The 15,179-nt window shown below is 41.9% G+C and overlaps 1 protein-coding gene across 1 annotated transcript; it reads left to right on the top strand.

Annotated features, from left to right (window-relative positions):
- The first annotated feature begins 85 nt into the window (after positions 1–85).
- utp25 (UTP25 small subunit processor component) lies at positions 86–14,790 on the top strand. Its single transcript, XM_088909545.1, has 12 exons — positions 86–215; positions 398–437; positions 1,808–1,982; positions 3,074–3,313; positions 3,941–4,029; positions 6,740–7,147; positions 8,156–8,372; positions 9,076–9,278; positions 9,906–10,088; positions 10,783–10,892; positions 11,455–11,700; positions 13,596–14,790. Exons 1-12 carry the CDS (start codon positions 115–117, stop codon positions 13,846–13,848), a joined length of 2,265 nt encoding a protein of 754 aa, XP_088765671.1. The 5' UTR covers positions 86–114; the 3' UTR covers positions 13,849–14,790.
- The last annotated feature ends 389 nt before the right edge of the window (positions 14,791–15,179 follow it).

The raw sequence follows: 15,179 nt of genomic DNA, 5'->3' as shown, positions 1-15,179 counted from the left end.
TGACGTCACAAAGCTTAAATTCTTATTGGTTTGTAGAACAGGCGACATGATTTGGCGACGGTGTAAAGGAACTGTATGCTTGTGCATGTGGGTCTTCAGTGGTTTTACGGAAGGATGGGGAAAAGAAGGCAGAAGAATCAGATATTTAACAACTTATCCAAAAAACAGAAAAAACATCTCAAAGAATTTGGAGAGCAGCATCCATTTCACGACAAGTAAGAATAATTTTTTTTTTCTGTTTAAGCTCGTTAAACAGGTCGATTCAGGACCATGTGTTTTGTGTTTACTTAGCTGCTCTAGCCTGGATTTTCGTTGCTATTTGTTTTTTTTATGAAGTTTATTTCTTTTCTTACAGCCGCAGACGGTCTAAACATTTTTGGTTTGATTTTTATTCTAGTGTAAATGAAAAGGTGGAAAAAACGCAGGTCGTGGAATTGGTGAGTTGAATTGATCAATTCATACTTAATACTTATCATCCATCAGTATTGTAGTTTGGTGCTTTGTATCTGTCATCCACACTTGCATACATACGTTACATACATTATAAACAAGCAGTTTATATTACGTATATCTCAAGGGTAGTAAGGTCTGGTCCTGGAGAGCCACGGTGCAGCAGATCTTATAAGACACCTCTACAAAAGAATACAAGTCAAGTCTGCACGGTGTTGGCATTTCAAGTTGATCACTAACCAGTTTAATCACTGAGTGGTTAAACTGAAATTGTACTTGATGTTAAGAACATGATTATTTAAAGGTGTCCTACAAAACCTCCTGGACTGTGGTTCATCAGGTGACACGTGTATTCACACCCTTGTGCAGTTGACACACTTGTTTTAAAGCTTGTAGTCACAACACTTTGAAGCAGCAATTCATATTTGTTTTGTACACAAAATGCAAAACGCCATCATTAGCGAAAATCAAAAAGAAATACATAGAAAATATGAAAGAAAATGGCAAAGTGATGCTTACGTAAGAATTCATTCGGAATGTCCGCATTCAGGTGTTTGAATTAAATTGTTCAAAAGTGTATGCATCATTTTACAATTTCACAAAATGAGAAATGATAAGAATAGTTTGAATACTTTTGTGAAGTTTGTATATAGGTGAAGATGCCCACGGCTTGGAGTTGTTTTGAGGTATGCTCTTTATTTGTTAAATAGTCATGCTAAAATAACAATGGTCTAAGAATACATCTTTCAGTATTCTGAGTAAAATCAATTTCATGGTCACTGTCATGTTTAATGCTCTTTCTTCTGTATTAACATAAACTGAAATACATCTTGGAATTATTTTGAGAATTGATCCTCTTTTGTCTGTAAATGCCATCATTTTCCATGGATACTCTGAGATCATTTTTGTTTTATATAGCTTACATGATGCATCATCTTAGGCTGCAAGGTTAAGGTACACTGTTTCCTTAGGAGCATCTAACAATCTCCAGTTAAAAGACAATTGTAGAATAACTGCAGACATTCCAGCCAGCCACTCTGGTACCTAGATATATTAATTAGCGTGCTACAGTGCTTCTACTTTGATATTTTAATTCCAAATCTTCATGTGTAACTAATTGGGTGCCTCAAAAAAAATAATAAAGGGGAGTGTTTGAAGATTGGTCTCTAACAATATATTCCTTCGCACCTTTTTTGTTATGAATTACATGAACACCATCTGTTTTATTATTGCATTGAACTTATTCACCTGGAATTTATCCAGTGTAATTTGGGGAGGCACCAAAGCCCCTCTGGAGAATGGACAGTAATTTAGGAGTGAGGAAACTTCCCTAGCATGTGAACTGCATCCATTTCAGCCCGAAAGTCCAGAGCAGTCCAGTGCAGAGAGCGATGTGGAGAGCGAGCCTGAGCAAGAGTCCGCTTATCAGAAGCTGCTGTCCACACTGAGCACGGCTGCTGAGGAAGCCGAGGAGAGCGAGGGAGAAGACAGCCAGGGTGAGGAGGAAGAAGAAGGAGACTCGGAGGATGAAGGTGAAGTGGAGGCAGAACCGCTGTAGTCGTGTTTGCAACAGAACGTGTAAACTTTGAGCCAAGTTTTTTTTTTTGTGTAGAAGCCAACACTTTCAAAACGATGTGTCCTGCCTCATGCTGAAACCTGGAGCCGTTAAGCCTTATTTCTGCTGCTTTTTGTCAGGGACCGCTAAGCCTGCTAGGTTTCGGTGAGGGGGACTTCTTGGTGCCTAGTGATATTTTCTCAGCTGTGCCTAAAATTTTCTTTCTTTGCATTCCGTGTAAGAAAATGCAACTTAGACAAGGTGTGTTGTCTGTTTGGTACAGTGCAGTGTTTTATGAAAGCATGCCAGAGAGATCAAATTCCTTTGCCGGCTGTGATGGTGTAAAAGTAATGCTTGGCCAAAGCAATAAGCTCGGGTGAAGCTGGAAACTAGCAATGAAAGAGCGATCTTAAAGACAAATCTGTTGTATTTCTAGCAGAATTGTATCTTTTCAGAGGTTAGGTGTGACACAAGATCTTTCTCTTTGTCCGGCTTTCATTCAGTCTCGGGGTCCCTAGAGTTTCTTGACTAGTTTTGTCAACAGTTTTCATTTAGTTCCTGTATTCTGTCAGAAAACAAATAAGCTTCACCTGCATTGTAAATATCACAAGAACAAGTAAATAGTGTCATTCAACAGGTTTTGTTTACTGTTTAGTGTGATTGCACTAGTCCCAAGAGGTCTTCAGTTGTTCCTTCTACTGTTTGTGATTCACTGGCAATCAGATGTTGAAGACTTAAAACCACTAAAAGCTTCTAATGAATATAAAATCAGTAATCTCTCTGAATGTTGCATCCCCTATTAATTTAATTAATTGAGTTCTTGTTTTATCCACAAATATTTGCTGACATTGTCATTGTACATTTTTTTCATGCTTCTCTTAAATAGTTCAAAGTTAATAATATGAAAATGATTTTGCATCGCTCTGTGTAGGTGCGGTTTATAATCAGTAAGTCATAATCATAACGCCGGCTTCCAGGACTGGAAGTGCGAACGGCACCTGTGTGATTTAGCCTGTTCACCCCAGGGTCTTTGCTGGAATTCAAGCCTTTCCTTGGTGACTGTGACAGGGGGAGAGAGTGAAGAGGTGAGCGAGGAAGAGTGCGAAGGAGAGAACGAAATAGCACAAGAGCCGGGGGAGGACGTGGAGCGCGAGGAAGGAGAAGGCGATGGTGACGTGGCGGAGCCGGGGACAGCGGTGGAGTTCTTAGACAAGGAGCACGAGTCCCGCTTCAGCCTGGAGACCAACTTCCTGGCGGAAGGAGAGGAAGGGAGCTTGGAGGCTGCAGTCCCGGAGAATCGCTCTGACGGTCAGTGAGAGCTGAGGGCCTGTAGACCCGGCTCAAGCAGCTGTTCTCCAGCATCTGAGAAGCACTACAAATTTTCACATTTAAAGCAGGTGGATTGTGATTGTTGATATAGAATACATCTGAATAATTTTGTAGAATGATGTTCTATAGTATTGGATATTTGTTTATCAAATATACTTTTTATTTTTTACAAATACTTTTTTGTGCATTGCAAAGTTTTCAAATTGTATTGTCAACATTGACATCTTGCTGATGCTTCTTTTAAATATTGAAATTTATATTGCACATTAGTATACAGCTTGGCAGTCTTTACTTAAAACATTTTTAAATACTTTTTTGTTTTGCCTGAACAGATGCATATAATTAATCTTGGTAATATCCATGTTCAATATAAGGGTTACTAGTGTGTAGGAATGGCGGCAGCACCTGAATTGTTGTCAACAACAACTTGAATTTTTAAGAACACAAGAAAGGTTTCAAAAAAGAAGGAAGTATTCTACCACCCTAGATTTTTCAGTTGCTGGGATCTAAGGATGGTATCCAGCCACTTCCTGAAAGAAACCAGGATACTGGCCTGGAGAGCATGACTGGTTAGTTTGTCTCAGCATGGCCCTCTTCCCCTGGCAGACCCCTTTGTGCAGCACTTCGATACCGAGCTGACGGAGGAGGAGGTGAAGCTCATTTCTTCAGGGACTAAGACGAGGACCCAGGCCAAGGTAATGACCGTTTCAAAGTTAAAAAAAGTTCAGGGTTTAAGAGTTCAAAATGAATTTCAGGGCACATGAGTGATATGGTGCAGATAGGTAATGCAAAGTATTCATTGAAGTCCCTATCTTACCCCTTCAAGGTAGGTAGGCTATTTTCATATCCATTGTTACAATGGCTTATCGGGCCACAGTTTATCCTGGTTACCCTGGCTTTTAAGCAGATGAGGGAGTATGGGACTCCTCCCTAGACATGGGACACCTGTCTAACAGAGCAACCCCCAGCAGTTCCGGTCCTCATTCATGCACCTAGGTGGACTGGAGCAATAGGGGTAACGTACCTGACTCAAGTTACAACAACAGCGTCTGTAGCTGGGACTCGAACCCGCAACCTGCCAGTTCAAAGTCTTACCCATTACACTATACTGTTCCTCAAGAATGCTATAAAATGAGAAAGAATGTACATTATGTAAAATATTTAAATATTGTATTTTGACAACTGATGCTGTTTGGAAAGAGGTCAGGATTTTAACTGTAGTCTCTGACAAATTGTCTGGTGTCTGTAGTGATGATTTCAGCTCCAGGTTCCTCCGGTTCATCATAGTATCAACTGAGAAGAGACAAAAGGTGTCTCGGATAAAAGAGACCATTTGCCAATCAGGGTTTGCTCCTGTTTGTCGTTGAAGAGTTTTCTCAAAGTGCTGTTGTGTCCAGTGCTCCCTGTGCAGTAATTCAGTAACTTCAATTTCTTGGTTTCTTTTAATATTGTTTGAATGCATCACTGTCAGATATGAGGGGGACTTAACCTACAGTACCTTACCTGAACGAAACAGAAAACGTTCAGAACTGTAAAACAAATAATTTGAGAAATATTCCAGCCACTTTGTTTTGAGTAGCTTTTTCTGCAGCTGTAGGTGTGTGGAGGTTTTCTGCAGCTTTCCAAATCACAACTAAGTTGTAATTAATTTTTATCTGTTAATCCAGATTGACTTAATACATTTTCTACTTTAACCTAAAACTTAAGTCCTTAGTGGAGCCATTGATATTTTGGGAAAATTAGATCCATTCTATTGATTTTTAGTTCCGTGTCATTAAATTAAGCGTGCTGGGAACTAGATTCCCCAGCAGGTGCGATATAGCTCAGATGACTATTCTAGTTCTATATAGCATAATATATGCATTTGTAAAACATGGATTGACTTTCAGATATGTCTGCTACCTTGGCTGCATATGGTACTGTTTGTGCAGGCATGTACTCCTAATTCCATGTTAAATGGGTACAAATCGAAAGGGCATACGAGTGAGACATGACCAGTCATACAATTGTGGTTTCCTAGATTGCTGAAAGCTTCATTCAGAAGGCTCGGGGAAATCTTCTTAAAGAAGGGACAAAACCACCTCTGAAAAAGTTGCAGGTAGCTCAGTTGCCCTGCTGTGTGAATTATCCCTCTTCCTTTGCGGCTGGATGTTGACTGTGACCTTTGGCAGCTGCGATCTGGCACTAAACCAGACCATGTGAAGGAAAATTGCTTATATTACTCAGTGTGATGGATGTGTCTTTCTTACCTGCAGTACATCCTCATTATCTGATGATCAAGTAGTACTGCTGTCAGAACAGGCAAGTCAGATTTAATGTCTGATTTATAAGACACCAAAGTACCAGAAAAACAACAAATGTACCATAAGGGGATTGACAAACAGCCTTGCCAAAGAGAGAACAAGCAATGAGCCGTGCCTTGGTATTAAGGGGTGCCTAACATTGTGTGAAAGTGTACATCCAGGTAAACACTGAGCCTAAAATAACATGAGAGCCCCTGTCACCCACAAGATAGATCTCTTATGGTCAAGCAAGCCTGCATGGATCAGAGTTCTCCTTGGACAGCTGGACGTACAACATGTGAAGTGTTTAGGGGAGAATAATACTGTATTTAGCTCTTTTCAGAGTGTACCAAATTCCATCATAAGACATATGTTCTAAAATGTATATATTTTTGTATGTTTTTTTTGCTTTTTCAAGGCGCTGTTTTGTGTATAATTTATACCCTTTGTTGTTAATTCAGAATTAATTAGAACAGGTTTCCTTATCAGATTGAATATTTTCAGCTTTTCTCTTGTATCTACATGTTGCTTTAGGCATCATACAAGTAATCAGTCTTATCTCCTGCCCCCCTCCCTGACCACTTCCTGCTGAGCCAGCACCACACAGGCTATTAAGTTGAAGTTGATCTGAGTTCTCACTTGGCTGATAAAACAACCAGGAGACTGACTGGGTGCAGCAGGGGAAAAGGGGTGTTAATTTATAGCTTGATAGAGGGGATGAGAACTGATTCAATTAGTCGTAATCCTCAGAGGTCATTGACAAGGTCAACCCAGTGAAATTCTTCAGCATCAGCAGTAAATCACCATCCTGAGGACACAGGTGGAAACTAAGTGGAAGTTAATTTATAACTGAGAACAGGAGGCACTTCTTTACACAAAGGATTGTGGGAGGATGGAACAAGGCTATCCAGCCATCTTGTTGAAGCCCACACCCTGGCTTATTTTTAAGAAACGACAGGACAAGATACTTGAATCCATAAGATACTAATTACCGAACAGGCTAGATGGGTCGAATGGCCCCCTCTTGTTTCTGACCTCATTTATTTGTGAATAAACTTCACAGGTTGGCTCAGAGTGAATGGACACGCAGTGTGATTGGGTTCTTTGTCCTGTCTTGTTCCAGTGGCCAAGGCTGGGAACCCTGGTCTGCAGTTCTGGTCTGGAGAAGTATAGCTCAGTGGGCCTGCCTGGTGATTTTGGTTTGCCCCAGGCTCACCTCCACGGGTCCCTGGAGAGCAACTGGGCAGAAGTGAACAAGCCCTTCTTGCCATCGCAAGTTTCTTCAAGGGGCCTCAGCCCCCTTCAGCAGGAGCTCCTGGCCCTAATGGCCACTTACAGGGACGTGTACTTCCCAGAAAGCTCACATGTGAGCGAGGCTCCGGCGGTGCGCACTCTGTACTGCCTACACGCCCTGAACCACGTGCTCAAGGCCAACTCGCAGGTCCTCGCGCACAATGCCCAGCTGAAGGGCCAGCAGCCAGGCTCCGAGCTGCAGGAGGAGCCACGTGACCAGGGTCTCACACGCCCGAAGGTGAGTGACGGGTAAACTCTCTCTGTCCAGGAGCAGCGTCTCTCCATTCGGGAGCGAGATCAGCAGATGTCTTTCACTGGTGTGTGATTTTATGCCCTCCGCAAATTTAGGCGATAAATCTTATGTTTTAAGTTGCTTATATCTTAGGTTATAGAAGATCTCTTTTTGTTTTTGAAAATCCCACAGTTTGAAATTGGATGATTTTTTGTCGTATTTCTCAGTGTGAAAAATGTACATGTGACTAAAAACAGTTTGAAATCATATAGTTTCAAAAATGAAAGTCAAACACAATTATGATTTTATTCTTGTGCAAGCCCCTGTGATATTTGGCCTTCTGTTTTATTTTCTTGTAGAGCACATATTTTTGCAGAGGTCTGAAAAACCGTACTATACTACAGCTTTAATGGGTTAATAATCCAGTGACTCACTTCCTTGCACATATTGCAGATAACATCACTTTGATGTTACATTTGTGATGACCATTTTGTGGTTTCACTGAGAGCCTTCATAGAGTATTATGATCAGGCTCTTGGATCATTGAATGACTACAAATTGAGCAAGATGGTGACAATTGGTCTATTCTCCTTTGCATCCTGTCTCAGCTTCTTATTTTTTTATTTGAGAAATTAGGAGATTTTTATTAATGTTAACGGAAACAAAATTATTAGTAAATTTTGTTATGACAGTGAAGAAGAGAGAGCAGTGCTACTCCCTAGCCCCTCTGTACGCTGTTTCCAAGGGTTTGATTAGTACTGTAACAGCTTTTAGCGCGCTGTGCGAGTTACAGTAGTGGCATCTCCCTCTTTGAATCAGTGTGGCTGAGTTATCCCCAGTCTAGGGAGTGACTGGGATCGTATAGCAGCAATGGGCAAGGAGAGCTGCATTCATCGCATTTTCAGTCACGACACAAACAATTTGGATTTAAATATTTTTGTCAAGTTTTTGAAAGGCTGTCCGTTCCTAATTGTGCCTCTCACCCCCCTCCTCACTCTCTCTTTCCTTTCCAAGGTGCTGATCCTGGTGCCATTCCGGGATGGAGCTCTGCGCGTCGTTCAGATCCTCATCAGCTTGCTGGAGATGGCGGGGAAGAAGATGGACATCAGCAACAAGAAGAGGTTCAAGGACGAGTTTGGGTCGGACCCAAAAGACAGGCCCCCTAACCTCTCCAGACCGGATGACTATCACGCGGTCTTCTCTGGCAACGTCGACGACCACTTCAGGATCGGTGCGCCGGCTCTCGCCTGTCCTTCCTGGGTCTTCTTGTCGCTGCCCTGATTTAATTAAACTGCCTTATTTAACCTTGATTAGTCTGCACTGTGGTGGCCCTCGCTTATTTGTAGCAGTGTTTAAATTAATAGTAAAAATGTTTGAATTGATGTCGTGCTCTCTGAGCAGAGGATACTTTTACACTTGTTTGCAGTCAGATAAAGATACACAGATTGATGTAGTTCAGGTGGGTAGCTGCGTCAGCATGCATAGGCTGCAAAGGAACAAGTAATAACTTTTTTCCATGCTGAAAGGGAAGAAAGAAAACACAACGTTTCAGCCGTGGGGCCTTCTTCAATTGTGAGCCTCACACCTGACACACCCTCACACCTCACTCACAGGCCCCACAGCCGAAATGTTGTGTTTTCTTTCTTCTCTTCAGCATAGAATAAACCTATTACTTGTTCCTACAGAGATTGATGCCTGCATTTGATGCACACTTTTTTGGTGTTGTTGGTGCTGTGACCCACCTCAGTAGGATTGCAGCGACAGCAAGACACAAACTTGCCGAGCTAACAGATGTCTAATGGTGGGGAATAAAGAGGCCTTCTCTGTGTGCCTTGACAGCTGCATCTGATCCACTTTGGTCTGTTTGGTGTATGTGTTCTGCACTGTCCTTGCCTTCCTGCCCGTCATTACGCTCCTTCACTTTGCCCTGTCAGGCGTGGCCATCCTCAAGAAGAGCATGCGTCTGTATGCCCCCTTCTACTCCTCCGACATCATCATTGCGTCCCCGCTGGGCCTGCGCACTGTGCTGGGCGCCGAGGGAGAAGCCAAGAGAGACTTTGACTTCCTTTCCTCCATCGAGCTGTTAATCATTGATCAAGCTGATGTCTTCCTCATGCAGAACTGGGAGCATGTGCTGGTAGGACTGACGTTCCCGATTCTCTCTTGTGCTCCCTGAAATGCCCAAAGAAACAGAACAGATTTGCTACAAGATATCTATGATTTTAGTGCATTGAGTGTACAGCAAATGACATTAGTTTGACAGTGTTAGCAGAGGACCCCCGGGTACTCTCTTCAGGATGGCACCAGGGCTGAGTAAATTCCCCACTGAACCGCTCTTTGTGTCTTTGGTAACACACAATCTATAAAATAATCACACAAAAACGTAAGGTAGTGTGCTGCTTTTTGCACACTGATAAAATGCCATATATATTCTTAAAATTATTAAAATCTAAGTTTAATTTAAACATTGAAAAATCATTTTCTTAAAACAAAACTACAGACATTTTGTAGTATGATGTAAATAAAGAATAGATTCAAAATAAAAGTGTTTAAATTTAAAGAATATCTAAATATAAGATGCCCTGAAATTTTTTTTAAAAGCATCTGAAGATCATGTCAGATATTTGATCAATTAAAGATTTAACTACTTTTTGTCCAATATCTTAAAGCTCTATTTGTAAGTAAATTGTCCTAGTTCCTTGATGCATGTAGTATGTCTGCTGGGTGTGTAACATCCCTCTCCTTGTGTGTGTGTGTTTTTCAGCACATAATGAAACACCTGAACCTGCAGCCTCATGACTCTCACGGGGTTGACTTCTCTCGAGTGCGGATGTTGAACCTCAACAACTGGGCACAGTACTACAGGCAGACCTTGATCTTCAGTGCCATACAGGACCCCCAGATCAACAACATCCTTACACAGTCCTGCTTCAACTACAGGGGTCAGGTCAGTTCAGTGGCACCTTCTGGGCACGCCAGGCTTGGGTCATCAGATGCTTCTGTCTGTTAATCCATCATCAGCTATCGCTGCTTATTCCTAGTATCTTCTACCGCAAGCCAGAGACTGTTCTGCAAGTGCAGGGTCTTGGACACACGCGTACAGGGACAATGTAGAGAGATTAATCCTAGACATCATGTCTTGGGTGGGAGCAACCTGGATCACCCAAAACATGCTAACTCCTCACAGAAGGCAAGGCAGATCAGAACCCTAGCTGCTGCTCCATGCTGCTACCCGCTACACATTGCAGTCTTCCACAATTCCCCTGGAAATCAGTTGCCATGTTTCCATCTCTCCAGTCCTGCTTTATTCTGATTTGTCTTCTCTGTCTTGAAGTGGCTCTACTGCGCTAGTGTGGGTTCAACTTTTACTTGTTCCTCAGAAACACACTAATTTCTTACAGCTGTTTCTTTTTAAGGTTTGTTCCTCGGGGATTGATCCCAGGACCCCAGAGCTTGTGAGCCAGCAATGCCACTGCATCACCATGCCACCCTCAGTTATATAAAAAAATGATACTATCAGTGTTGTTAACAGAAAGATCGCTGACTGACACTTTGCGGTAAATTAATCATTTGAAGCCACATCATGGCATTTAAAAAGAGATTAAATACACGTGTGAGCTAACCTTTTTATCTGTCTTCAGGTGGCGGTGAAGAATTTGCCTAAAACTGGGTCAATTTGCCAGGTGCTGGTGCAGCTGCCCCATGTGTTTCAGAGGCTGCATGCTGATAGCTTCATGGATCAGGATTCCAGGTCAGTCTGTTAGGGTTTTACCAACTTTATTCTGTCAGTGTTCAGTGCAGAGTTTTGAAAGCTAGGTGGCGCTACTTACCACTAATTTTTCATCCATAACCAGAAAACTTTCCTATCTGTCTGATTTATTATTGTGAATTGATTGGTCAGCAACATGGCTGTATCAGTATTGCCATGCAGCTCCTTATCCTGTGTTAAAAGTTCCTTTTATGAGATTCTTTCACTCACAAGGGATTACAACACACATACATGTGAGACGGTGGCTGTATTGAGCTCATTTTATTTCATGAAATGACTTCACCCTTTTTAGTTTGAAAGACTGAATGATGGTAAGTGTGACAGGTTTTATTGTAATTTTAGTATTTTATTTTCCTGCAGAAATGTCAGGTTAGTTTCTTTATCTTCTTCAATAAATCCCTAGGATCTAATTTAATATTCCTACTGCATTTATCTTCACTTATTCAAAATCTAAACATGAAAAGACTAATGTTTTCCCATAGTTTGAGTGTGTGTCAGTATGTGGGGTTGACAGCCTGGCTAAATCTGACCTGTGTTTCTACAGGTTTCAGTTCTTCGTTGACAAGATCCTGCCACAGTACCGGGATGCGGTGATGTCTCACACTCTCATCTATGTGCCCTCGTACTTCGACTATGTCCGCCTGCGCAACTTCCTGCGCAAAGAAGAGATCAACTTCACCAGCATCTGCGAGTATTCCAAGAAATCTGAGGTGTCTCGTGCAAGGCACTTCTTCCAAAAGGGAGAAAAGCAGTTCCTGCTCTTCACTGAGCGTTTCCATTTCTACAAAAGGTGAGCATGGCAGCTGCACACTTCTCTACATAGATCTTGCATGATGAAGCCTTACTGGTAGTTTGCTTTTGCTTTTCTGTGAAAGCATAAATGACCCGCTTTACAGCTGGGATCTCCAATCCTGGTCCAGGAGAGTGTCAATCCAGTTATTCTTATAGGTAATCATGAACCAGTGGATCTTTAGCTCTGGTCCTCGAAAACCCCAATCACGGTACTATTATAGGTCATCCTGAACCAGGTCCAACCACAGCAATATGTAATGCTACAGTTTACAGCTCACTGACCTGCAGCAAAACTGATCTTGAAGAAACTCCAAAGTCTGCTGTGAGGAAACCAGTAGAATTTTCTCTTAATAGACCAATAGACCGGAGGTAATAGACCAAACCAACAACACTGGCACATCATCTTAATAATAAGTAAATGAAGCAATAGAGTATAACATTTAAGATTGGCACTGACAATTAATTGAATAGGTCAAATGCTGTTTTTAATAATAATGGGCTACACAGTCGCACAGTGGTTAGCATAGCTGTTCAGTTCCTTGGGTGCTTCTGTGTGGAGTTTGTATGTTCTCCCTGTATGTTCATGTTGGATTCCTTTGGGTGCTCAAGTTTCCACCCACAGTTCAAAGAGTACTGGTTAATTGGCTTCTGTAAAAATTGGTCCTGGTGTGAGTGTGTGTGTGTGTTTTTGTCTGGGTGTGCCCTGCGATGGACTGGCGTCCCATCCAGGGTGTATCCTGCCTTGCACCAGTTACTTACCAGGATAGGCTCTAGTTCTCCTGCTACTCTGTATTGGATAAAATGGTTAGAAAATGGACAGTAAAATAATTTATTGGATGCAAATTTAAATATTACGTAAATACAGTATTAAAGTAATGATATCTTTAAAAATTCAGTCTTTGCTTGAAAATCTTTGGGAGCATTTGTTTTGGTGAATCAATGTGAGAATGGCAGTTCACTGTTACCTCCACCCACCTTTCTTTCCGCTAAAGAAAAGGAATTTCTCCCAAAGAATTGTCATTCTGTTGCAGCTGCCATTCAGTCTGTGCTTATCTGTGTCAGTGGGATTTTGTAGGCGTTTTTGTTGATCTCTAACATTAGAGAATATATTCTTGTCTTCATAAAGGCAGGAATACAAATACAACCTTTTATTTGACACCAGTTTGATGTTTTACAAACTGATGACCTTTATACAGATAGCCCTGATTAAAGAAAAATGTATTCACTCCACAGATCATTGTATATAGTATTAACTTAAATATATTAGATAATATTGTCCATATTGCTGCATCATAGAGCTATTTACTTCAAGGGAACTCATGGATGATATGGGGCTTCTGTCATAAATTGGATCAGATGAGAAGTGAGAATTTGCTTCAGTAGTTGAATAGGATTTGTGGTAGGCCAGATTCAAAGTTGTTGTTATTGTATAAGTCAAGCACAGACTTTAGCCATGGTAAGCACCCTTACTGAACCGTGCTATGGATTGTTATAAACCAAGTCATCAGGACTTCCTTTTCATCTGAAAGACACCTCATACGGTATAAGAGGGACAGTGGTTTGGAAATCCTGGTCCAGAGGCAAGAGCGCCACCTACTGGTGCACTAACGCCCCTTGTAGGAGCACGCTGACCTTCCAGGAGCCCCCGACGCAGTTCTGACCAGGTCAAGACATGCTCACCTCCGAGATAAAATGTGATCAAAGGTGATAGAGCTGCTGTCTCTTATATAAAAGTCTGACTTTCGCTTGGCTGGTGTTACAGTGTTGCAGCCCTCCAGTTGTTAAAATATTTAGCCCCTCACACTATTCTGCAGTGGAAACCTAGTTTCCCTCTTTGACGGGGCTGACATTTTTGTACAAGAAGTTCAGTTACTGTTTTCTCATTTGCTCCAGGTACACCATCAGAGGCATCCACAACCTGATCTTCTACGCTCTGCCCACCTACCCCCACTTCTACAGCGAAGTGTGCAACATGCTGAAGGCCTCGACTGGCGGGGAGGAGGCCAGCTGGACCTGCACTGTGCTCTACTCCCGCTACGACATGCAGAGGTTGGCCACGGTGGCCGGGGCGGAGCGCGCCGCTCAGATGCTGCAGTCTAAGAAGTCTGTGCACTTGTTCATCACCGGGGGCGATGAAGCCCCTTGACCCGGGATGAGCAGAGAATAGCCGTCTCCTCCATTCGTCTCCCGGGAACTTCAGCACAGGCAGGTTGCCCGTGACCAGAGAGTTGATACTTGTGGAATTGAAATGCTCTGTATCGCACAACTGCAATCGTTTCTGATCTTGATGAAACCCAGAAGGATCAGAGCTGTTTTCCATATTCTTCACTGCACACTTAGATGCTTAATTCCGTAAGGATTAAATTATGCTGAAAATTAGGGGCATATAAGGAGACCGTTTTGTTTCGCCGTATATAAAGACATCAAAACCTAAAAGACATGGACAAAAGAATGGACAAAAGAAATGACCATTAAACCAAAAATGTTCAAAACCTCCCTCTCCATTTGCACATTGCAATAGACGTGCATACTTTCTTAAACCTGCCCCCAACGATACGTACAAACAGACCAGTTTCACAGCTCAATTTCTAAGATGACTTAAGAAGAGTGTTCATTTATCTTAGTGAGGCATTGCAAGATCAATGCCAATGGGTTTTCAGAGCCAGTGAGTTGATGTTTGTTGTGTATTAACACCATAACCTAATGGTGGATAGAGACCTTCATAGCTAAAGTTGAGTCAGTGCTCATGTGAGGGGAGCATGTTTAAACTGAAAAATGTGGGGCAAAGGAGGTTCTTTCATCCCACCTACAGACTATTCTTCCTTTCATAACTGTGGTTTATTATTAACAATCTAGACAATTTGTCACAATGTGCAACCAGTCATCAGTGAGGTTTTCCTATAACAGTGGAAAAAAGAAGCTTTCATTTTTTAGTTTCTGGCTTGCCGAAGCTCTCCAAAAAAGCTTTTATTTAGTCTCATACAACAGATTCAAACTCATCCTTGTGATTTCATTGTGCCTCTTAACATAACGCAGAAAAACTAAAATCAAATTAATAAAACTTGTATTCAAGAACCAAGAAAAGAAATACCTGCTCTTCAACAGCATCAGTCACTCCTTGAGTTTAATGTAAGATCTGTCCCTTAGAGCCTGACCTCTAAACATCTGGCTGGGTGCCGTTATACTGGCCATAATGGGATTTACAAACTTGACAAATAAAGCACTTGAACCCTGAAGCTTCCGATCTAGGCAGACAGCTAATCCATAATGCAGTGCAATGTGCTCAGCTGAAACTGCAGGAGCTAATTTTAGCCACCAGAGATGGGAGGGCATTTGGGGTATATAGTGCCACAGATGTAATGAAGAAAAGGGTACTGCCATCATTATGGAAGAATTGCATTTATATCAGCACCAGAGCTTTCAAGAAATAATTACATATAGTACAGGTGCCTCCCAGTGTGCCTAAATATTAGTGTA

The sequence above is a fragment of the Atractosteus spatula genome, chromosome 2 (genome assembly GCF_055471065.1).
Source record: "Atractosteus spatula isolate fAtrSpa1 chromosome 2, fAtrSpa1.hap1, whole genome shotgun sequence".
Taxonomy (NCBI): Eukaryota; Metazoa; Chordata; class Actinopteri; order Semionotiformes; family Lepisosteidae; genus Atractosteus; species Atractosteus spatula.
Note: the sequence above shows the minus strand (reverse complement) of the source record. Positions and strands in the feature narration are given on the sequence as shown.

Coding starts and splice junctions, on each gene's coding strand:
- utp25 (XM_088909545.1), top strand. CDS start 115: ATGGGGAAAAGAAGGCAGAAGAATCAGATATTTAACAACTTATCCAAA. Junction 3,314..3,940: donor CCCGGAGAATCGCTCTGACG/GTCAGTGAGAGC, acceptor TTCCCCTGGCAG/ACCCCTTTGTGCAGCACTTC. Junction 4,030..6,739: donor AGACGAGGACCCAGGCCAAG/GTAATGACCGTT, acceptor GTCTTGTTCCAG/TGGCCAAGGCTGGGAACCCT.